This window comes from Chenopodium quinoa, unplaced genomic scaffold, assembly GCF_001683475.1.
Source record: "Chenopodium quinoa cultivar QQ74 unplaced genomic scaffold, ASM168347v1, whole genome shotgun sequence".
Taxonomy (NCBI): domain Eukaryota; kingdom Viridiplantae; phylum Streptophyta; class Magnoliopsida; order Caryophyllales; family Amaranthaceae; genus Chenopodium; species Chenopodium quinoa.
Genome location: NW_018744066.1, coordinates 752,684 through 778,197, shown reverse-complemented (window position 1 = coordinate 778,197; position 25,514 = coordinate 752,684). Strand labels below are relative to the sequence as shown.

The window sequence follows — 25,514 nt, the reverse complement described above, 5'->3', positions numbered from 1 at the left end:
GAAAGCGTGCACTTCTAGAGTATTGACAATTATGGGTTGGGGTACACGGTGGTAGCCCGTGGATTTCCGAGGCTTGTTTGATCAACATGTCCTCTTTTCTTTTGTTATTTACATTTTATTTTATAATGAAAGTTAGATGGGATCCTAGACTAACTTTGTGAGAATGGAGTCGCACCCATTCTTGCATCGCGCTAAACTTTTATTTTAAATGGTCATTTGGGACCAAAATGATTTGGTGGATTGGACAACCTCGTCTATTTCTTACTCCAACTAAATTAATTAAATTAAATATAAAGAGTCAAGTGTTTGGAATTGATTAGCAAGTATGTTGAGTCGATTGAATTGTTTAAGTGTGGAGTCTTGATTAATGAATTTATGTTGTATGTTTATTTACTTTAATTAGTTGAGCATGCTAGGCTTGGTACGTTGTAGCTTGTATGTACTCAGCTTTGCTGATTGCGTGCTTTTGTGTGTTTTCTTTTGGTCATGGCCTTCGCCTTTCAATGACCCTGTGATGATCCAATTATTACACTGTATTATTGGGGAGCAGTATTGCACAGGTTATCTTGATGATGTGAAGTTCGGGGATTTGACATACGCATTGTCAAGGGATTTGATAATTATCTCCTTTGACCATACAACAAATATATACTATATTTAAGTCTTAAGTTTGAGGATGACACTCCTTTCTTTTGCTCGCCTGGACCGACTTGGTCTCCCGAGACAAAATGCTTTGATCAACAATAATAAAGTGGTCTAAATTGCATTTAAGGTGATTTGAAATCGGGTCCGAAACAATTTGGGTTGAATTTAGGTCGGGTCAATAACAAGTCGTGTTGATTTCGAGTCGGGTTAGTAAAAAAACGGGTTGAATTTTTGGGTCGGGTTAGTAATAGGTCAGGTAAAATTCGGGTTGAGTCAATAATAAGTCGGATTGAATTTAGGTCAGGTCAATAATAAGTCAGGTTGATTTCGAGTCGGGTTTGTCACAGGTATGGTTATATTCGGGTCAGGTTAGGAACGGGTCTGGTTGAATTCACGTCAAGTTATTAACAAGTCGGGTTAAATTTTGGTTTTGACGGGTTAAAACAAAATTGGGTCAATTTCGGTTCAAGTCGGGTTCGGTGCAAGTTAATTTAATTGGTCGTTATAAACTGGTAAAGCGGTGCAAGTTGTAAACCGGTAAATTGGCCGTTTAAAAGCAAATTGAATGGTTCCACACACCTAATTGCACTCCCAGAGGGTATTAGGGACCATGGTAAACATTTCGGCAATTTTTATTTCTGTGCGAAAAAAAGTCAAAAATCCCAAAATTGAAGGCTAATATCCACACTTTTTGAGAAATTTTGGAGGTTTCAGGGACCGGTGTCGAAAAGTCTTGAAATTTTATAGGATACATCTCGGAGTCATCTAATGTCGTTTGGAACCTTATATGATCATAATTTGTTATCATAAATGTTTGTGGTAGGCTTGAATTAATGAAATCGGTGCAAGCTGTAAACCGATAAATTGGTCGTTTAAAAGCAAATTGGATGGTTCCACCCACCCAATTATACTCCCGGAGGGTATTAGGACCATGGTAATTATTTTGGTAATTTTTATTTTCGGGTGAGAAAAAAATCAAAAAATTTCAAAATTGAAGACTAATATCCATGCTATTTGAGAAATTTTGCAGATTTCGAGGCCCGATGTAGAAAAGTATTAATATTTTAGGGGATACATATCGGGGTCATATAATATCGTTTGGAACCATATATGATCTTTATATGTTGTCATAAATGTTCGTAGTAGGCTTGAGTTAATGAAATCCGTGCAAGTTATAAATCAGTAAGTAATATGGCCGTTTAAAGACAAATTGGATGGTTCCACCAACCCAATTGGACCCCCAGAGGATATTAAGGACCATGATAAAAATTTCGGCAATTTTTATTTGCGGGCGAAAAAGTCAAAAAATTACAAAATTGAATACTATTATCCACGCTTTTTCAGAAATTTTGGAGGTTTTGGGGCCCAATTTCGAAAAGTCTTGAAATTTTAGGGGATACATATCGGGGTCATATAATGTCGTTTGGAACTATAAATGACCATTATATGTTGTCATAAATGTTTGTGGTAGGCTTGAGTTAATGAAATCTGTGCAAGTTGTAAACCGGTAAATTGGCCGTTTAAAGGAAAATTGGTGTTAATCTGCAAATCCTTCCTGTTTTTAGAGTTAGATTGCTTCTATTCTGCAAATTACATCAGTTACCCATATCTTCTATGCCCCTTGGAATCTAGCGTTTGCAGTTATGTTGTGGAAACTATGGGTTAGGAGAAACTGCTGGGTGTTCAACAAGAAACCATGGCCCTCGACCAGTGGTTTAAAGGCGTTAAGTCCACCATTCAGGATATTACCCTCATCTCTGAGCAGGGTACATGTCCCTCTAATCTCTTGATCAATAAACCTATTCCTTCCCTTAAATTTGTCCCTATTTGTGGATGTTGCTTTCTCTACAGCTTCTTCTTCTACTGGTATAGCTTGTTTATGTATAAATGACAAAGGAGACTGGGTTCAGGGGGTGGGGGCTCATATACCAGCTGTTAATTCTCTTCAAGCTAAACTGTTTGCTATTCTAACTGCTATGACTTTGTGCTCAAATATGGGATGGACCTCAATTTGTATTTATTCTGACTATCAAAGAGGGGTTCTGGGTATAAATTCCATCAACACTCCAACTGATGAAACATACTTTCTATATGATATGCGCAGGGACCTAGCTCAAGAAAATCCATCCATATTGCTAATGAATGTGCCAAGGAAGAAGGTGAAGGAAGCAAATATTCTAGCCAAAGAAAAAGGGCGGACTCTAACTCTATCTGATGTTTTTAGCAACAACCTTTTGTTGATGGATCGATTTCATGTAATATATGCTCCTCCAGATCCATCTAGTTGTGTAGGGCTGAACAATAGACCCACCTTTGGTCATTTAATGGACAATAACTCTAGCTAGCTAGCTCCTTTGATGCACTTTATGATTTGTAATTATTTAACTTCTAGCTTTAAGCCTGTTATGGCGTACTATATTGCTCCTTATCACCAAAAAAAAGGCAAATTGGTTTGTTCCACCCACCCAATGGCACTCCCGGAGGATATTAGAGACCATGGTAAACATTTCGGCAATATTTATTTCCGGAAGAAAAAAAGTCAAAAAATTTGGGATGTTTCGAGCTCCAGTGTCGAAAAGTTTTGAGAATTAAGGGGATACATCTCAGGATCATATAATGTCGTTTGGAACCATATATGATCATTATATGTTGTCATAAATGTTCGTAGTAGGCTTGAGTTAATTTAATCGATGCAAGTTGTAAACCGTAAATTGGCAGTTTAAAGGCAAATAGGATGGTTGCACCTACTCAAATGGACTTCCGGAGGGTATAAGGGATTATGGTAATCATTTCGGCAATTTTTATTTCCGGGCAAAGAAAAGTAAAAAAAAATATCCAAAATTGAAGGTTAACATCCACGCTTTTTGAGAAATTACGAATTTTCAAGAACCCGTGTCAAAAAGCATTGAAATTTTAGGGGATACATCTCGAGTTCATATAATACCGTTTGGATCCATATATGATCATTTTATGTTCTCATAAATGTTCGTGGGAAGCTTGTGTTAATGAAATTGGTGCAAGTAGTAAACCGGTAAATTGGTCGTTTAAAGGCAAATTGGATGGTTCCACCCAGTCAATTTTTTTACATTTTTTCGCTGAAGGTTCAATGGGCACTCAAGAGGGGGGGGTGAATTGAGTGTTAAGTAATCGTTGGCTAATTTTGCTTCTTTTCGGATTATGTGTGAGGAACCAGTTGTGCTGGTTCCCGTACGCAGCGGAATATAAATAAGCAATAAAGAAGACAACAAATTTAACGAAATAAAACAAAGCAATAAAGAACACAACAAATTTAACGAGGTTCAGCCAACTCAGGCCTACGTCCTCCTATCCTAAGTTCTTTATTAATCTACTCCGAAAAACAAAGACAAAGAACACTCTGCTGTTCCCTACTCCGGGAACCAGCAAACCCCACACTCTACTCCGAGTGTGCTCTCGACTTACACTCGTAAGCCCAATGTGTTTGAACTCACAAACACTCACCCAGCCTTTAACCCCTTTGTTAAAGACTCAATACAAGAATCAAAAACTCTCCTTTGATCTCACTTCTACGAAGCTAATTAAGAGAAAAAGTTTAAGTACTAGAATGCTCTTGTATATGACTTGATGAATGGGATTAGTGCTTAAGTATATGCTCTCAAATAATTGCTCTTTTAATTTCTGGAGAGGCACACGAAATATGTGAAATAAGATGAGTTTATATAAGCTTAGATTCCTAAAACCTAGTTTCCTTAAATCACACAATCTTAGAGAATAAGATATAATGTAATTTTAGGAAAGTTTTTATCTTATTTGATTTAATCACAAAGATAGAATCAATTAAGATAAATACTCCTAGATTTTAGGTAACCAAGAATATTTCATCTTATTTCCAGCTGCACAAAATATTTTCAAGATAATCTTTTCGAAAAAATCTTTTTGTAAAATCTTTTTCCAAAACGGCAGCTCGAATACAGTGAACCTGGTTCCCCGACCTGGTTCCCTGAATTGAAACATGTTATGAAACCTGTTCCAACTTTGTACCAGATTTCATATCATACTTCAATATACTTTTAAGCACTTATATAACCCAAACATGCAAGCATACTACGGAGCATATTACATGAAAACCTAGATAACATATTAAAGCATAAATCGTCTTTTCTTCATGTAATCTTCAAGACTTGAATCTTCCTTGAATACTTCTATTATGAGCAAACAATCTTTCTTCGAAATATCTTCGAAAGGCTTCTATGCTCCAAGTCTTGGAATCAACTCAACTACTGCACATGTAACATGGTTAATGCACAATAAAGAGTATGTGACTGCTTTACCACGTAGCAACCATGGAAACATTACATACTGGTTCCCTACCAGTACATAACACTTTTATCATATAACTGTTCCCTGTATAAAGACAAGTTAGTTCAATAAGAAAACTCATGTAAGTAATAACTTGTCTGGGGAAACAGTGTTCTATGTTAGCTGGTTCCCCCAACTGTATCGAACACTTTCAAGGACCTGTTTCCCTTAGCTGTTTGTCATCATTCAAAACTATCAATCAAAACCTAAGGGACTCAACAAATTCCCCCTTTTTGATGATGACAAACTCTTGAAGTTCCTGAACCTGTGAACATGCTCAAAAGGAAAACCGTCAAAAACTTCAAGGACTCAAGACAAGGACTCAAGACTCTTTGGAACAAGTCAGTTAGGCCAACTGGTTCCCTAAACATAAAATAGAAAATACGAAATAAAAAGACTCAAACTGACTCAATCTAAACTAGCTAAACCTTAGGCTTCAACTTCAGACTACTTCCCCCTTTTGGCATCATTAAAAAGTATCCACAAGTAAAAGCAATGTGCACAAGTTAATGTGCTTATCCATACAATGGCATCAACCACCATTCAAGCATTATGCTGCAAAAAGAGATTAGTCAAACAGTTCATACCATAGCAGAGTTAGTAGTTCATACAAGCCAACAAAGTTCAACCAAAGAAGCCCAAATCCATCCAAAAAGAAAGTTCATGGAATGGAGAGAAGTAGACAGACCAACAAAATCAGTTATTTTAGAATAAACATGAGGGTGAGGAAACAAGAACAGAAACAGCATCACTCCTCATCATCATTCTCGTTCCCTTCCTCCTCCTCAAACTTTGCAACATCTTCTGTATTATCATCTGATTCCTCTTCATCTTTGTCACCATGCTCTGCTTAAACCAAAATCATTGTATTACTAAGCATATTCTTGTGATTCCCCAATCTGTTTCAAAACCACTTCCTGACCTGCTGGTTCCTCTTTTTTTTTTTTTTTTTTTTTTTTTTTTTTTTTTTTTTATAAATCATGAGAGATATGTACTGATTCAGAATGTTCTCCTTGTTGCATAACGAGTGCAAAACTAGCATCACATCAATCAAGCAAGGAGGTTCTTGCTGGTACCCTTTTTCTCTTGGTTCCTGGAACAGCGTCAATGGACTGTTCCTCCTGCACCTTCTCAGTGAACTTCTTTAATTGAGTTACTCTACTTCGTACCATGGTCTTAGCAGTGGGTGTCTCCTCATAATAACCAACAACCTCTATTTCATCCTTTTCACTTTGACTTTTCTGAATTTCCTCCAACTTCGGGCTTAAGGACATTTATGCTTCCTTCTGATGTTCCCCCTGAGACTGAGCTGGTTCCTTGAGTGAACAGTAACCAAATGAACAATGATGAATTTAAAGCATACGAGAGAGAGAAAGAGAATTTCGAGTGATGATGATTGATGATCTGCACAAAGGGTTAGTGTATATTTTAACAATGAAGCACAAAGAGAGAAGAAGGAAAGAAAAGAGTTAGTTGAGCCAATAAAAAGCAACTGTAAAGGATATTTTTAAAATTGAAATCAAAAATTTGGTAATTATCTTTTACCATAATTATCTCAACCAACTATAAATAAGGCATATGATATGTTTGCCTTTTATATGGGATTAAATAACTGAAATAAGATAAATTCCTTCCAAAAGGAAATATCTTATAGTAATCTTCCGAAAATAAAAGATATTATCGGATGACATATCAGAGCTGGTCTGCTGTTTCCCTTTGCTGGTACCTGTATAGAACCATGTCACGCTGTTTCTGGCAATTCAGCCTGATTTCACCTGTTTCTTACAACAATGATTCTCAATCCTTTTGAGATTTTGAACCATCTACACAACACTTGAAAGATATCAACATAAGTATGTACACACACTATACAAGAGAATACCATTCTAACCAATCATTGAAGGAAGTAATTGAAGCCAATACCTAAAGTCTAACTAGACCTAAAAGGACTCTTAACCTACAAAAAGACTCTCTACACAAAGGCTTTGTGAAGATATCAGCAATTTGATCTTCACTTTTACAAAACAACATCTCCACCAATCCTTTTTCCACATTGTCTCTTAAAAAATGGTGTCTTATTTCAATGTGTTTTGTCTTGGAGTGTTGCACAGGATTCTTTGAAATATTGATTGCACTAGTGTTATCACAGAAAATAGGAACACTTTTATAAATAACACCAAAATCTTTCAGCTGGTTCCTTATCCACAGTAGCTGGGAACAGCATGAAGCTGCAGCTATATATTCAGACTCTGCCGTGGATAGGGCCACTGAATTTTGCTTTTTAGAACCCCATGAAATTAGACAAGAGCCAAGAAAGTGTGCCATACCTGATGTGCTCTTTCTATCAACTAAGAAACCAGCATAATCTGCATCTGTGTATCCAATAAGATCAATGGTACTGCCTTTGGGGTACCACAATCCCAGATTTGCTGTTCCTACAAGATACCTAAGTATCCTTCTAACAGCCTTCAAGTGAGATTCCTTTGGATTGCTTTGAAACCTAGCACACAAACCAACAGAAAACACAATGTCAGGTCTACTAGCTGTTAGGTAAAGTAGAGAACCTATCATTCCTCTATAAAGAGAAGCTTCAACATCTTTTCCCTTAAGATCAGCATCTAATTTTGTAGATGGGGGAACAGGTGTATCATAAGCTTTGCTGTTCTCCATGCCGAATTTTTTCAGCAACTCTTTTAAGTACTTTTGTTGATGGATCATTATTCCATCATCCATTTGCTTAATCTGCAGCCCTAGGAAGAATCCTAGTTCTCCCATCATGCTCATTTCAAATTCACTCTGCATAAGATTAGCAAATTCATCACATAAAACCTGATTAGTAGCACCAAATAAAATATCATCAACATAAATTTGTACTACAATCAAGTGTTTCCCCCTGGTTCTTATGAACAAGGTCTTGTCTACTGTTCCCCTCTTGTAATCATTTGCCATCAAGAAATTGGACAATCTTTCATACCAAGCCCTCGGAGCTTGTTTCAACCCATATAATGCTTTGTCCAACTTGTACACATGTTGGGGGAACAGTGCATCTTCAAAACCAGGTGGCTGCTCCACATATACTTCTTCCTTTAAATATCCATTGAGGAAGGCAGTCTTAACATCCATCTGAAACAGCTTAAAATTCATGTGAGCAGCATAAGCAATTAAAATCCTAATAGCCTCTAGCCTAGCTACTGGTGCAAACGTCTCATCATAATCAATTCCTTCTTGTTGATTGTACCCTTGCACCACTAGCCTTGCTTTGTTTCTGACTATAGTACCAAGGTCATCTAACTTGTTTCTAAAGACCCATCTAGTGCCAATGACTGATCTTTCCTTGGGACGGGGAACCAGGTGCCAAACCTGGTTCCTCTGAAACTGATTTAACTCATCTTGCATAGCTAGTACCCAATCAGGATCAGTCAATGCCATTTTATAGTCAGTAGGCTCTACATTAGACAGGAAAGAATAGAAAGCACAAAAGTTTTGAAAAACATTTGTTCTCGTTTGAATCCCCTTATTTATATCACTAATTATTTGATCAGTGGGATGAGAAGATTGATATCTATAACTTTTAAAATTAAGACTGTTTTGTGCTTTCTCATTAAGTTGGGAACCAGCATGTTCATGGATCTCTCCTTCTTCTGAGGAGCCAGGAGGATTCACATTCATGCTGTTTCCTCTATCATTACTTACCTCAGGTTCAGGAGTGGTACCTTCTTCTGTTTCCCCTGAACTCATTACCTGTCTATTATTTGAGGAACCATCAGGACTTGGTTCCCCTTCAGAGTCCTCATTATCTTCATTTTCTTCTCTAGGCACTTCATCATTATCATCTGGTGGAGTATTTGGTAGGCCTAGATCTGCTTGCACTTCATCCGTGGGACCAGTATACTGGTTCCCCGTGAAATCCATCAATCCAATCACTTCATCAGGTTGTACCTGCGCAATCTCAGAAGACATGTTAAATTCATCAAAAATGACATGGACACTCTCCTCAACACGAAGAGTCCTTTTATTAAAGACTCTATATGCTTTGCTGTGAGAAGAGTATCCAAGGAAGATTCCCTCATCACTTCTAGGATCAAATTTATCAAGCTGGTCCTTCCCATTATTATGCACATAACATTTACATCCAAAAATGCGAAAATATGTAATGTTGGGCTTTCGACCTTTAAGCAGTTCATAGGGAGTCTTATTTAACTTTGGTCTAATGAGACCTCTATTCAATATATAGCAAGCAGTGTCAACAGCTTCTCCCCAAAAACTCTTTGGGAGACCACTCTCAATGAGCATCGTCCTCGCCATCTCCTCAAGAGTTCTATTCTTCCTTTCTACAACACCATTCTGTTGAGGTGTTCTAGGGGCTGAGAAGTTGTGATTAACTCCATGTTCCCTACAATAATCAATAAAGTTAGCATTTTCAAATTCAGTACCATGGTCTGATCTTACCGAGACCAGCTTGTGGGTGAGCTGGTTCTCCACTTGTTTCACCAATGTTACCCATTCTTCAAACGTTTCATCCTTTGTGTGTAACATCATTACCCAAGTGTACCTGGAATAATCATCAACCATAACACAGACATATCTATGACCTCTTCGACTTTGTACTCTCATGGGACCACACAAATCAATGTGTACAAGTTCGAAGGGTCTGCTGGTACTCAAAACAGTTTTAGACTTAAAAGAATTTTTGACCTGTTTCCCCCTTACACATTCAGAACAAACTTTATCAGCTTCATACTTAATGTTAGGAAGGCCTACAACTAAGTCACGTGTTTTAAGTTTGTTTAGAAGTGTTAGGCTAGCATGTCCAAACCTCTTATGCCAAATCCATTGATTATTGTCAGAAACAGCTCTCAAACAGATGGACTTGTCTTGAGGGATTTTATCTAAGAAGGTAATGTAAACATCATGCTTCCTGGTTCCCTCACATACAAGTTCTCCTGTTTGTGAGTTAACTATGTGACATAGGTTGGCTTGAAACTCAACTATATTACCTTTGTCACATAATTGAGAAATACTCAAGAGATTATGTTGCAAGCCTTCAACATAATAAACATCATCTATTGCGTTAGAAAGTGTCTTACCAACCTTACCTAAACCAGTGATGGTTCCCTTGTTGTTATCCCCAAAGGTGACACTTCCTCCATCAAAGGCCACTAGTGAAAGGAATTGATCTTTATCCCCGGACATGTGTCTTGAGCAACCACTGTCCAAATACCAATAGGTGTCTCCCTTCACTCTAGCCTGCAAGAGCAAATCAAACATTAGTTTTAGGAACCCAAACATACTTGGGTCCCTTTTCAACAACATTAACATCTTGTTGATCCTTTCTTCTCCACACATATTTTACACCCTTGCTGTTCTTATTAGCACTAATATTCTTAGCTGGACATTCATGTATCTTATGTCCATTTTTACCACAATGAAAACACACATGCATTTCTTTAGTCATGACATACTTGCCTCGTTGATATTCTTTGATCCAGGTGGTTTCTCTGGGAGACCAGTTAGTCCTGGTTCTCTGTCTAGTATAACCAAGACCAACTTTTCCTCTGTTTCCTCTTGATGAAGTCAGGTAATTTAAGGATTCTTGAGCATTCAATAATTTGTCCACATGTCTATGACTATCATTAAGTTCTTTTTCTCTGGTTTCAAGTGTTTTAGTTAACAATTCGTTTTTCTCTTTAAGAAAATCAAAGTTACTTTTTAAAGCTTCGAATTGTAGATTAAGTTTTGAAACCATAGAGTCAATAGACATGTCAACAATCACTGGTTGCTTGTCCTTTTTCAGTTGATTGATTTCCGCATGCAAATCACAAATATTACTTTCATACTTATCAATCGTATTACTGACATCTACACTGGTACCTGTAGGGGAAACAGTGAACTGTGCAGCTTTAAGTGAAGCAATTTCCTTGTGAGAGTTTTCCAGGTTGTAAGCCAATGTTTCAAAGGCCTTCAACAAGGAAGTTCTAGTACACGAATTTGCTTTACTTATAGCTACTGAAAAATCAAGAGTATCACTAGTGGTTGATAAGTCTCTAGGGAACCAGGAGGTCAGATCCTCTTCTCCATCAATTGGTTCAAACGATCTTTCCTTTTCTAGTTCCACTTTACACTTGTCCAATTCAACCTCTAGTTCTGCTACTTGATTTTTTAGTTCATAACAGACTCCTTCTAGATGATCACAACTAGCAATAGCAATATTACATTCACCACGTTTTTCTTTTAATTCTCTTTTGCAAGTTATGTATGTTTCACTTAGTTTATAGCATTCATCTAGTAAGGAATCAATACAAGCAAGCATATTTTCTCTATCATATTCATGCATATCTTCTCTAATTTGCTCTAAGCTTACCTTGCGTTCATGTAATACATCCTTCTTTGCCATAAAGCATTTGTTGAATGTACTGGTTCCCCCTCTGGTTCCTGGACCAGTGCTGTTTTCCTTGATGTTTGTAAAGGCAGTTAGGCAAACATCTGAGTTGGATGATCCTTCTTCTTCATCTGACCCTGAGTCAGAGTCTCCCCACATGGAAGCTATCATGGCATTCTTGTATGCTTGTTTATCTCCGGATTTAGACTGTTTGTCATTCCACTTAGGACAATCTCGAATAAGATGTCCTTTTTCTCCACACTTGAAACATCCTGTAGAAGAAGAATTAGAGTTAGATTTTTTATAGTTTTTAAAATGCTTACCTTTGAAATTCTTTCTTTGATCTCGAAGAGATCTCTCAAATCTTTTTGCAATCATGCTAATTTCATCTTCATCATCTTCTACTGTTCCCTTAAGCGCCATGCCTCTTGCTGGTTCCTTCTCAGACTTAGAGTCAATCAGCATCTCATGAGTCATAAGGGAACCAATCAGCTGTTCCAGAGACAAGGTAGACAGATCCTTTGCTTCATATACTGCTGTTACCTTGGCTGTCCATGCATCTGTTAAACTACGCAATAATTTTCTCACAAGATCCTCGTCAGATAAATTTTTACCAAGAGATCTAAGATCATTTACAATAGTCATAAACCTACGAAAGCAATCATTGATTTTTTCATTTTTATTCATGGCAAACAATTCATATTTAGACATGATTAAATCAATTTTAGACCGTTTTACCTCGCTGGTTCCCTCAAACGCAAGTTCAAGGGTGTCCCATATCTCCTTAGCACTACTACAGCCAGAGATACGATTTGTTTCGGTCTCACCTATTGCTTGTTGTAGTATTGACATTGCCTTAGCATTCTTTTCCAGCAACTTGTAATCAGCAATGACCAATTCGCTATCCTTCTTGGGAACCTGGTTCCCCTCAACATCTGTCTTGAGAATGATATTAGGACCATTTTTAACTACGAGCCAGCATTCATAATCAATACCCATGATAACATTCTGGATCCTGTTCTTCCACCAAGCATAATTATTTCCATTAAACTTGGGTGACTTGTTGTCATAACCGATTGCACTTAATTCTTGAGTACTCATTCTTAACTCCTCTAGATGTTACTCTTTCGAGAAGCTTAGGCTCTGATACCAATTGAAGGTTCAATGGGCACTCAAGAGGGGGGGGGGGTGAATTGAGTGTTAAGTAATCGTTGGCTAATTTTGCTTCTTTTCGGATTATGTGTGAGGAACCAGTTGTGCTGGTTCCCGTACGCAGCGGAATATAAATAAGCAATAAAGAAGACAACAAATTTAACGAAATAAAACAAAGCAATAAAGAACACAACAAATTTAACGAGGTTCAGCCAACTCAGGCCTACGTCCTCCTATCCTAAGTTCTTTATTAATCTACTCCGAAAAACAAAGACAAAGAACACTCTGCTGTTCCCTACTCCGGGAACCAGCAAACCCCACACTCTACTCCGAGTGTGCTCTCGACTTACACTCGTAAGCCCAATGTGTTTGAACTCACAAACACTCACCCAGCCTTTAACCCCTTTGTTAAAGACTCAATACAAGAATCAAAAACTCTCCTTTGATCTCACTTCTACGAAGCTAATTAAGAGAAAAAGTTTAAGTACTAGAATGCTCTTGTATATGACTTGATGAATGGGATTAGTGCTTAAGTATATGCTCTCAAATAATTGCTCTTTTAATTTCTGGAGAGGCACACGAAATATGTGAAATAAGATGAGTTTATATAAGCTTAGATTCCTAAAACCTAGTTTCCTTAAATCACACAATCTTAGAGAATAAGATATAATGTAATTTTAGGAAAGTTTTTATCTTATTTGATTTAATCACAAAGATAGAATCAATTAAGATAAATACTCCTAGATTTTAGGTAACCAAGAATATTTCATCTTATTTCCAGCTGCACAAAATATTTTCAAGATAATCTTTTCGAAAAAATCTTTTTGTAAAATCTTTTTCCAAAACGGCAGCTCGAATACAGTGAACCTGGTTCCCCGACCTGGTTCCCTGAATTGAAACATGTTATGAAACCTGTTCCAACTTTGTACCAGATTTCATATCATACTTCAATATACTTTTAAGCACTTATATAACCCAAACATGCAAGCATACTACGGAGCATATTACATGAAAACCTAGATAACATATTAAAGCATAAATCGTCTTTTCTTCATGTAATCTTCAAGACTTGAATCTTCCTTGAATACTTCTATTATGAGCAAACAATCTTTCTTCGAAATATCTTCGAAAGGCTTCTATGCTCCAAGTCTTGGAATCAACTCAACTACTGCACATGTAACATGGTTAATGCACAATAAAGAGTATGTGACTGCTTTACCACGTAGCAACCATGGAAACATTACATACTGGTTCCCTACCAGTACATAACACTTTTATCATATAACTGTTCCCTGTATAAAGACAAGTTAGTTCAATAAGAAAACTCATGTAAGTAATAACTTGTCTGGGGAAACAGTGTTCTATGTTAGCTGGTTCCCCCAACTGTATCGAACACTTTCAAGGACCTGTTTCCCTTAGCTGTTTGTCATCATTCAAAACTATCAATCAAAACCTAAGGGACTCAACATTCGCCCATAAATAAAAATTAACGAAATGTTTACCATGATCCCTAATACCTTCCGGGAGTCCAATTGGGTGGGTGGAACCATTTAATTTGCCTTTAAACGGTCAATTTACCGGTTTACAAATTGCACCGGTTTCATTAACTCAAGCCTACCACGAAAATTTATGAAAATATATAATGATCATATATGGTTCCAAACGACATTATATGAACCCGAGATGAATCCCCTAAAATCTCAAAGCTTTTCTACACCGGGCCCCGAAACCTCAAAATTTTCTCAAAAAGCGTGGATATTAGCCTTCAATTTTGGAATTTTTTTACTTTTTTCACTCGAAAATAAAAATTGCCGGAATGTTTACCATGGTTGCTTATAGCCTCTGGTAGTCCAATTTGGTTGGTGGAACCATGCAATTTGCATTTAAACGGCCAAATTACCGGTTTACAACTTGCACTTATTTCATTAACTCAAGCCTACCACGAACATTTATGACAACATATAATGGTCATTTATGGTTTCAAACGTCATTATATGACCTCGAGATGTATCCAATAAAATCTCATTTCATTTCGATACCTGGCCCTGAAACTTTCAAAATTTCTCAAAAAACGTGGATAATTTCAATTTAGGAATTTTTTGACTTTTTTTGCCCGAAAAAAAAGCTGCTAAAATGTTTACAATGGTCCCTAATACCCTCACAGGATTCAATTGGGTGGGTGGAACCATCCAATTTGCCTTTAAACGACCAATTTACCGGTTTACAACTTGCACCGATTTCATTAACTCAAGCCTACAACGAACATTTATGACAACAAATAATGATCACATATGGTTCCAAACAACATTATATGACCTCGAGATGTATTCCCTAGAATTTTGAGACTTTTAGGGACCAGGCCTTTAAACCTCCAAAATTTCTCTAAAAGCGTAAATATTAGCCTTCAATTTTTAGATTTTTTGACTTTTTTCGCTCATAAATAAAAAATGCCGAAATTTTAACTATAGTCCTTAATACCCTCCGCGAGTCCAATTACGTAGGTGGAACCATCCAATTTGCATTTAAACAACCTATTTACCGGTTTACAACTAGCACTGATTTCATTAATTCAAGCTTACCAAGAACGTTTATGACAACATATAATGATCATATAAGGTTCCAAATAGCATTATATGAACCCGAGATGTATTCCCTAAAATCTCAAGTATTTTCAACACCGATTCCTGAAACTTCCAAAATTTCTCAAAAAACGTGGATATTAACTTTTAATTTTGGAATTTTTAGACTTTTTTTGGCCCGTAAAAAAAATTGTCGAAATATTTACCATGGTCCCTAATACCCTCCAGGAGTTCGATTGGATTGGTGGAACCATTCAATTTGCCTTTAAACGGCCAATTTACCGGTTTACAAATTGCACCGATTTTATTAACTCAAGCCTACTAAGAAAATTTATGACAACATATAATGATCATATATGGTTCCAAACGACATTGTATGACCCCGAGACTAATCCCCTAATATGTCAAAGCTTTTATACACCGGGCCCCGAAACCTCAAAAATTTCTCAAAAAGCGTGGATATTAGCCTTCAATTTTTGAATTTTTTGACTTTTTTTCGGTCGAAAATAAAAATTGCCGAAATGTTTACCATGGTTTCTTATAGCCTCTGGTAGTCCAATTTGGTTGGTGGAACCATGCAATTTGCATTTAAACGGCCAATTTACCGGTTTACAAATTGCACTTATTTCATTAACTCAAGCCTACCACGAACATTTATGACAACATATAATGATCACTTATGGTTTAAAAAAGTATTATATGACCTCGAGATGTTTCCACTAAAATCTCAAGGCTTATCTACACCGGGCCCCGAAACCTCAAAACATTCTCAAAAAGCGTGGATATTAGCCTTCAATTTTGGATTTTTTTGATTTTTTTTTCTCTCGAAAATAAAAATTGCCGAAATGTTTACCATGATTCCTAATAGCCTATGGTAGTCCAATTTGGTTAGTGGAACAATGCAATTTGCATTTAAACGGCCAATTTACCGATTTACAACTTGCACTTATTTCATTAACTCAAGCCTACCACGAACATTTATGAAGACATATAATGGTCATTTATGGTTTCAAACTTCATTATATGACCTCGAGATATATCCAATAAAATCTCATTTCATATCGACACCTGGCCCCGAAACTTTCAAAATTTCTCAAAAAGCGTGGATAATAATAGCATTCAATTTAGGAATTTTTTGACTTTTTTTGCCCAAAAATAAAAGCTACCGAAATGTTTACTATGGTCCCTAATAACCTCAGAGGATCCAATTGGGGGGGTGGAACCATCCAATTTGCTATTAAACGACCAATTTACCGGTTTACAACTTGCACCGATTTCATTAAGTCAAGCCTACAACGAACATTTATGACAACATATAAAGATCACTTATGGTTTAAAACTTTATTATATGACCTCGAGATGTATCCACTAAAATCTCAAGACTAGTCTACACCGGTCCCCGAAACCTTAAAAGTTTCTCAAAAAGCGTGGATAATAGCCTTCAATTTTGGATTTTTTGACTTTTTTTCCCTCGAAAATAAAAATTGCCGAAATGTTTACCATAGTTCCTAATAGCCTATGGTGGTCCAATTTGGTTGGTGGAACCATGCAATTTGCATTTAAACGGCCAATTTACCGGTTTACAACTTGCACTTATTTCATTAACTCAAGCCTACCACAAACATTTATGACAACATATAATGATCACTTATGGTTTAAAACAGTATTATATGACCTCGAGATGTTTCCACTAAAATCTCAAGGCTTATCTACACCGGGCCCTGAAACCTCAAAACATTCTCAAAAAGCGTGGATATTAGCCTTTAATTTTGGATTTTTTTGACTTTTTTTTCTCTCGAAAATAAAAATTGCCGAAATGTTTACCATGATTCCTAATAGCCTATGGTAGTCCAATTTGGTTAGTGGAACCATGCAATTTGCATTTAAACGGCCAATTTACCGGTTTACAACTTGCACTTATTTCATTAACTCAAACCTACCACGAACATTTATGAAGACATATAATGGTCATTTATGGTTTCAAACTTCATTATATGACCTCGAGATATATCCAATAAAATCTCATTTCATATCGACACCTGGCTCCGAAACTTTCAAAATTTCTCAAAAAGCGTGGATAATAGCATTCAATTTAGGAATTTTTTGACTTTTTTTGCCCGAAAATAAAAGCTACCGAAATGTTTACTATGGTCCCTAATACCCTCAGAGGATCCAATTGGGGGGTGGAACCATCCAATTTGCTATTAAACGACCAATTTACCGGTTTACAACTTGCACCGATTTCATTAACTCAAGCCAACAACGAACATTTATGACAACAAATAATGATCACATACGGTTCCAAACAACATTATATGACCCCGAGATGTATTCCCTAGAATTTTGAGACTTTTAGAAACCGGGACTTTAAACCACCAAAATTTCTCTAAAAGCGTGGATATTAGCCTTCAATTTTTAGATTTTTTGACTTTTTTCGCTTGTAAATAAAAATTGCCAAAATTTTTACTATGGTCCCTAATACCCTTCGGGAGTCCAATTACGTAGGTGGAACCATCCAATTTTCATTTAAACAACCTATTTACTAGTTTACAACTTGCACCGATTTCATTAACTCAAGCTTACCAAGAACATTTATGACAACATATAATGATCATATAAGGTTCCAAACGACATTATATGATCCCGAGATGTATTCCCTAAAATCTCAAGTCTTTTCGACACCGATTCCTGAAACTTTCAAAACTTCTCAAAAAACGTGGAAATAAAAATTGACGAAATGTTTACCATGGTCCCTAATACCCTCTGGGAGTCCATTGCCGAAATGTTTACCATGGAACCAATCAATTTTCCTTTAAACGACCAATTTACCGGTTTACAAATTGCACCGATTTCATTAACTCAAGCCTACCACGAAAATTTATGATAACATATAATGATCATATATGGTTCCAAACGGCATTATATGACCCCAAGATGTATCACCTAAAATCTCAAGGATTTTTGATGTCAGACCTTGAAAGCTCCAAAATTTCTCAAAAAGCGTGGATATTAATCTTAAATACTTTAATGTTTTTTTTTTTTTTGCCTTTAAATAAAAATTTCCGAAATGTTTAGCATGGTCCCTAATACCCTCAGGGAATCCAATTGGGTTGGTGGAACCATCCAATTTGCCTTTAAATGGTGAATATATCGGTTTACAAATTTCACGGATTTCATTAACTCAAGCCTACTACGAACATTTATGACAACATATAATGATCATGTATGGTTCCAAACGGCATTATATGACCCCGAGATGTATTTTTTTAAATTTACTCCATCCGTTTCATAATGTTAGACTCATATACTATTTTGGACGTTTCAAAATGTTCTACCCATATTGAATCTATTCCTTTTTTATTTTATTTTATTTTCCAATTCGATCTTATAAGTTCTAATCCCATTAGTGAATTGATGACATGGCAGTAATTAAACATTTTGATTGATCATCAATCCCATTAATGGATTGAGGACATGGTATTTGATTGATATTCCTCACGTTAAACAAGCATTGTAATTGATACTTTCCAAAGAAAAAAAAAAATCAGAACATTTAATAAGACAAAACTAATTAAGCAGTTTTTGTACTAAAATGTAAGATTCCAAATATTATTCATTTTCTTATTTTTTTGTGATTGATTTTATATGGGACTAACAAAGTGAAACGGGGGGGTAATACTTTTCTACACCAGCCCCGTAACCGCCAAAATTTCTCAAAAAACATGGATATTAACCATCAATTTTGTAATTTTTTGATTCCTTTTCGCTCGAAAAATAAAAATTGCCGAAATTTTTACCATGGTCTAATACTATTCGGGAGTCCAATTGGGTGATTGGAACAATCCAATTTGCCTTCAAACGACCAATCTACCGGTTTATAACTTGCACCAATTTCATTAATTCAAGCGTACCACAAACATTTATAACAACAAATAATAATCATATATGATTCCAAACGGCATTATATGACCCCGAGATATATCACATAGAATTTCAAGACTTTTCGATATCGGGACTCGAAATCTCCAAAATTTATCAAAAAGAGTGGATATTAGCTTTATATTTTGGAATTTTTGACTTTTTTTGGCGCGGAATTAAAATTTGCCGAAATGTTTACCATGGTCCCTAATACCTTCCAGGAGTCCAATTTGGTGTGTGGAACCATTCAATTTGCTTTTAAACAGCCAATTTAATAGTTTACAACTTGCACCGATTTACCAGTTTACAACGACCAATTTAATTAACTTTCACCGAACCCGACTTGAAACGAAATTGTCCCAAAAGCGTTTTAACCCGTCAAACCCGACTTTTTACTAACCTGACCTGAATTCAACCCGACCAATTCCTAACCTGAACCGAATTTAACCCAAACTATTACAAAACCGACTCAAAATCAACCCGACTTGTGATTGACCTGACCCAAATTCAACCCGACTTGTTATTGACCTGACCCGAATTTTACCATACTTGTTACTTACCTAACCCAAAAATTAAACCCGATCTGTTACTCACCCAACTCAAAATTAACACGACTTGTTGTTGACTCGACCTAAATTCAACTCAAATTGTTCCTGACCCGATTTCAAATCATCTTAAATACAATTTAGACCACCTTATCATTGTTGATCAAAGCTTTTTGTCTTGGGAGACCAAGTCGGTCCAGGCAGCAAAAGAAAGGAGCATCATCCTCAAATTTAAGTGTTAAATATAGTATATATTTATTGTATGGACAAAGGAGATAATTATCTTGCTAAATTATAAACTATAGTTCCCTAGTATATTGTCATATATATTATACTCAAAGGAAATTATAAGCTTGATAAAAATGATATTTATCTATTTATAGTTAGTTGAACCCGAATATAACCTGTTTTGGAAATGACCCGACCTGATTATAACCTGCAAATTATTGACTTGAACATAACCCGACTTGAATCCGAGAATGACTCGACTTGCAAATGACCAAACCTGATTATAACCCACAAATTATTGACTTGAATCGAACTCGACTTGAACCGGAGAATGACCCGAGTTGAAAATGATTTGACCTGATTATAATCCGCAAATTATTGACTTGAACCAAACCCGACTCAAACCCGAGAATCACCCAACCGATTCTAACCCGCAAATTATTGACTTGAACCGAATCCGAGAATTACCCTAACCCGTTTTAATCCGTGAAAACCCGACCTATTGTTCACCCGACCCGAATGTAACTCGACATATTATAAACCCGACTTAAATCCGATAAGAAGTATGACCTGACGTGACCTGGCTTAAGCGTGACCCAACCCAAACCCGACTCGCATAGGTTATGGAATTAATCTGAATTGACCTGACCCGAGTTGACCTGACCAACTCTTACTCGACCCAAACCCGACCCATTTACCTGAATTGACAGCTTTACTTCTCTCTATTATGTGAGGAATAAATGCTAAAAGTAGGTATCTAATTAAGGAACGGATGGAGTAACAAATAAACCATATATTACTAAGTTACCCTATAATATAATATGAGTAAACCCTATAGCATTATTCACAGATTAATCGGATAACCTATGGAAGTTTGCCAGACACATTGTGACTTTGTGAGTTGTGACCAGGAGGGCGCACTAACAAATTTCACCACAATTTTACAATCAGGCAACAATTCAAGAATCGCTAATCAAATAATTAAACACACTAATCTGTTTACAAAATCCAAATATCCCAAGTCCCCATTGTTCTAACATGATCAAATTAGGGCATGTTCTAATAGATTGAAATCAGCTTAACTGAACTAAGCTTAAACTGAATATTTTATACGGGAAGGAAAGAGAAAATTCAAGTTTATCTCCTAGAGAAACAAACAATGTTTATCTAGTGACAATTGGGTAATTAAATTGCTTCGATATTTGTGCAAAAATAAAAATAATTAGTTCACTGCTACATTTCACGTGAGTTCTCAGCTTCTTGCTTCATCATCAATGACGAACAAAAGCTCAAAAGCAATCCCAAAATAAAAAGCTTAACTTCAATGGAGGAGGAAAGCTCACCTACCCTCTAAGGGTTAACCATACCCTATATTCCTCCCCTTATAATTAGGGTTTTCGTTTAATTCGGTGGCAAAGCTGTCGAAAATGGTGTTGTCGGTGTCAGAGAAGTCATTGACATAGCTTGAAGAAGAAGATGAAGGTGTCGATGGAAGAAACAGATGCTTGTAATGGAGGTGGGTGAAGGAGGAAGAAGAGATCCATGGATGTGCGTGAAATAACGTTGAGGAAGAAGATGAATTATAGTGCAATTTAAAAAAATGTCCATTTTATATAGAAAATTACAGATATACCCCTTGATAAACATCAACTGGTTATCTAGATGATAAACTGGGGCAAGCCCGGAAGAAAATTAGAAACTAAGCTGAACTAAAAATAAACGTATGAAAACAGGCCCTTAGATAACAAGGTGGCTTACCACTTGTTCATATACTTCATCACATACAAAATTAACCAAGCTTGTGAAATCATTCATGATATAGACCAACTAAACAGCAAGTAATCTTTTACTTGTATTATTTATTGTTGTATTTTTTTAAGCATACAATGTCAATTTACTCTGTAATCTAAATTTTTCTGCCCGTGTTTCAATTTATCAAAAACACAAACTGTTAAAGAAGCAAACCATTCAACATTTACAAGTGAACAACACATTAAGAAGCAGAAACTTATCAAATACACCAAAGCTATAATTTGATCAAACATCAAGAAAACCTCAGTGAAAAGAAGGGCAAATAACTGAAGTACCATTCTGTCATTACTTAAACTTTTCATAAGATCTAACAAGTCCATGATCCTGCAAAAATGCCAATGTAAGTGAACCCAACAAAACTTAATGTTTCTAAGTTGAACTGCATGAAACAAAAACTCATTGCCTAATAAGCCTGCTGATGGGATTTTCATTCTTCATCTGACTCTTCATCATCGTCAGCACCAGCAGCAGCATTTAGGGCATTCAATCTCTTGATTAAGCTAGCCTTCCTCTCGTCATATGTCAGCTTCTTCAAGTTGTACCTGAAGCAAAAATATTATTCAAGTTAATATTAATACATATGTAATATAAAAGTAACTAAATAAATGATCACTCCAGCAACGCTCACCTCTTGTGCTCCTTTGGTGGCTGTTTGCCAGACTTCTTGGCACTAGGATCAGCGCGGATGGCAGCATGAACCTTCTTGTACAGAGCCTCTAAATTATCAGCCTCAATCCCTCTCTTGATGTATTGACTGAAATGAGACTGGTATTTCTCAGGCTCATCCTCCATGAGAGTCTATAATATTAAACATCAGAGTTAGTGCCACAGAAGATTCGGAAGCGTGCACAATAATAATAGAACACTGAATCTCAATCCTAACCTTCATGTAAGTAGCAACGTGTCCACCATAGATGTACTTGCGGTGGACGTCAGCATCAAGTTGTTTGCCGTCTTTAGCAAAACCAGCAAACCTCTTGTCACTGTGTGGAATGTCCAAACCACCATCTAGTGCTCCCTGTAAAATAAACAGCATTGGTCAAACAAGGTTTATCAATGTTCTTCAAACACTATGCACTGATACTTGTCAAAATCAGAACTTGCGAAGCAGCAGCCACACTGTGAAGAGAATGTATCAATTTATTTGAGAAATTCAATTGGTCTACCGTACAAGTAAATAGCATTAAACCTAAACAAATTTGAACAAAAGACATCAACACACCGTCACTAAAATTTCACTGATTAGCAAATAAAGTTACTCACATGATCAAATGGACAAAACACCCTAGGTTAAGACTAATCAGGATTAGAGACATCAGAAAAGATTTACAATACAACAATGGGTATTCCAGACACCTTCCAACCACTCACATGAGAAGAGAATAAAAACTATACCTTAAGAGCACCAAAAACTCTATTTCCGGTAGTTGTCCTAATAAGACCAACATCAAGAAGAGCACGGAAAGGCCTCCTAGTTTCAGCAGGTTCAACAGAATAGTCCTCACCAGTTGCCTGACAAACAAACTCATCAGAGACTAGAAGGGTTATGCATATTCAGACTAATCACAAGATCAGATCCTTTATCTACCTCAACATTGCCTTCATATTCCTGGTCCATCTCAAGCATCTTCAAGACTCTTCTTGCAAGAAGAAGTCCAGTACAGTATGCTGAAAAGCCATTTAAAAATGACATAAATATTTGCTAACAGGGGATCAGCATAAGGCATTTAAACAAATATGGATCACAAGGCACAAAATGAAATTTACCAGCAGCGTAGTTAGTAAGACCAACTTCAAGCCCATAGCGGGGAAGCTCATGAGCATAGGCTGAAGCAAGAACAATATCACCAGCAATGCTTGCAGATATAATTTGTGCAGTTACATCTTTGTTAGTCTGCATTACATGTTAAGGCAGAACTACAAAAATGGATATCATGATATAATTGATATATGTAATCATTTCAAATTAAGTTCTCGGGTGAAAATTAGAAAAATGTATGATTGCTGAAACATACAGCAGATCATGTATATATAAAGACATAAAGTTGTAAAGAGCATTAGTTTTTCAAAGCAAGTGAAAGATGAAATCAAATCAACTAACAAATGTGATAAACTGATAATTCAGTGTAGTAGAGTTAATCTAATATAGTAGCGTAGTGAAGGATACAAATCGCACAACAAAACGGTACTTAGGAGTGTTGTACTTGTTCTTGTCCTGGTTGATCAATCGATTCCTGGCACGGTAATCGGTCTTTCCCTCTGTTTATACATAAATGAAGAAAAATCAAGGTTAAGAAAAAACAATCAATAAGACTGCTAAACTGTTCCAACATGTAAATGCAAAACTAAAACTCATAGATGACTGACCTCTTCTTCTCTTGAACTTTACTTGGTAACGCTTGAAGTAAGCCCTTGTTTTTTGAGCCTTCACAAAGGCCTGCAACACATGGAAACTATATCATCAGCAAAGCAGTACCATAAATCATATAACTATCTACCAATTAACTTAATAACAAGAAAAACAGGGGGGCAACAAGTGCCAATCGAGATAAAGCTTACTACAATCATTCCTCTCATATGCACACAAATCATTGTACTTCATAACAATAGCATTGGTATTCGAAGTAACAAAGTAATATTCCAGATTTACGAAATGCATAAAGCAGTGCAATGGTGCTACACTTACATACGGATCAAGCAATCAAACCATCACCAAATGACAAATGATTTTTACAACAATTTCAGTTGAGTTCTCTCATACATGCAACTATGAACAGCCCCATATTGAATTTAACAATCTACACTTTCATACCACATTCTATACAACCCACAAAATCTAAACTACCATAATAGTGATTTTTCAGTAAATGCTCATTGTTCAGGCTTAATACATTGCTAAACCATTTAAATGGCACCACTTTCATGATTTGCATTTCACCCAATACTCTCGATTATCAATAATACCCAGTTAAAGTTAACACATGTATGATGAAAGCTCAGCACAATTACAATTAAAATTAACCCTTTTCTCAATTACAAAACTTCATATCAGCCAATACATCCCCGACATAAATAAATTAACTTACAAATTAAAAACGCAATTAAACCCTAAATAACCTAAAACACAATACATTTCCACAGTAAATCAAATAACTTCAAAAAAGATTCAATTTTTCTAGGGAAAACAACCAATCTGAAACCAATCAATCCATTTCAACAATTAATCAAAAACCAAAAAAGGGGAAGAAATGAAACCCAAAGCAAATCAATCATTTCAATGAAAATCAAATCAAAGTTCATCAAATACACAAAAAAGTTCAAACCATAACGAACAGAACAACGAAGAGAGATGAAGATCGACAGTAACAGAGAGGAGAGAGAAAGAGAGTGAACCTCACCATTGTTGCGACAGCAGCTGAGGAGAGAGAAAGGAGGAGAGAGAAGCGCGAAGAGCAGCAGAGTGTAGACTGCGAGTTTATGAAGAATGAGGACGATAAAAACCCTAGGGTTTCATGAAGATCGTTAGATCAACGGCCTAGATTTGTTCTAGGGTTTTAAGGGCTTTTATTACTTCCTTCCACTTTTGGGTTCGGATTTTGTACCTAAATAAACTCTTGTTTTGGTTACTAAGCTTAGCTTCGGTACTAGCTTTTTTATTTACTTAATCGGAGTATTATTATAGGAGCATGTTTAGTTCACTTTATTTGCACTTATTTTAGCAAAAATAGCACTTGACTAGACCATAGAATCGAGTAATACTTGATCCTGAAGACTATAATTTTTGCTAGCAACCTATTAACGTGAACGCCTGATGGAGAATGATCTCACGAATACTTAAGATGGCAATGGGCTAGGCTAGCTGATAAAAATGGCACTGGGTATGACCCAACACCACAAAAACACAGCATCGCACTTCAC

The 25,514-nt window shown here is 36.3% G+C and overlaps 1 protein-coding gene across 1 annotated transcript; it reads right to left on the bottom strand.

Annotated features, from left to right (window-relative positions):
* Positions 1 to 21,738: 21,738 nt before the first annotated feature.
* Positions 21,739 to 25,124, bottom strand: LOC110690882 (60S ribosomal protein L5-like). The gene is made up of 9 exons (XM_021867781.1): positions 24,995 to 25,124; positions 23,964 to 24,033; positions 23,764 to 23,855; positions 23,364 to 23,490; positions 23,185 to 23,264; positions 22,992 to 23,108; positions 22,480 to 22,614; positions 22,225 to 22,394; positions 21,739 to 22,138 (listed from the first exon to the last, which is right to left on the bottom strand). Exons 1-9 carry the CDS (start codon positions 24,995 to 24,997, stop codon positions 22,024 to 22,026), a joined length of 909 nt encoding a protein of 302 aa, XP_021723473.1. The 5' UTR covers positions 24,998 to 25,124; the 3' UTR covers positions 21,739 to 22,023.
* Between the last annotated feature and the right edge of the window lie 390 nt (positions 25,125 to 25,514).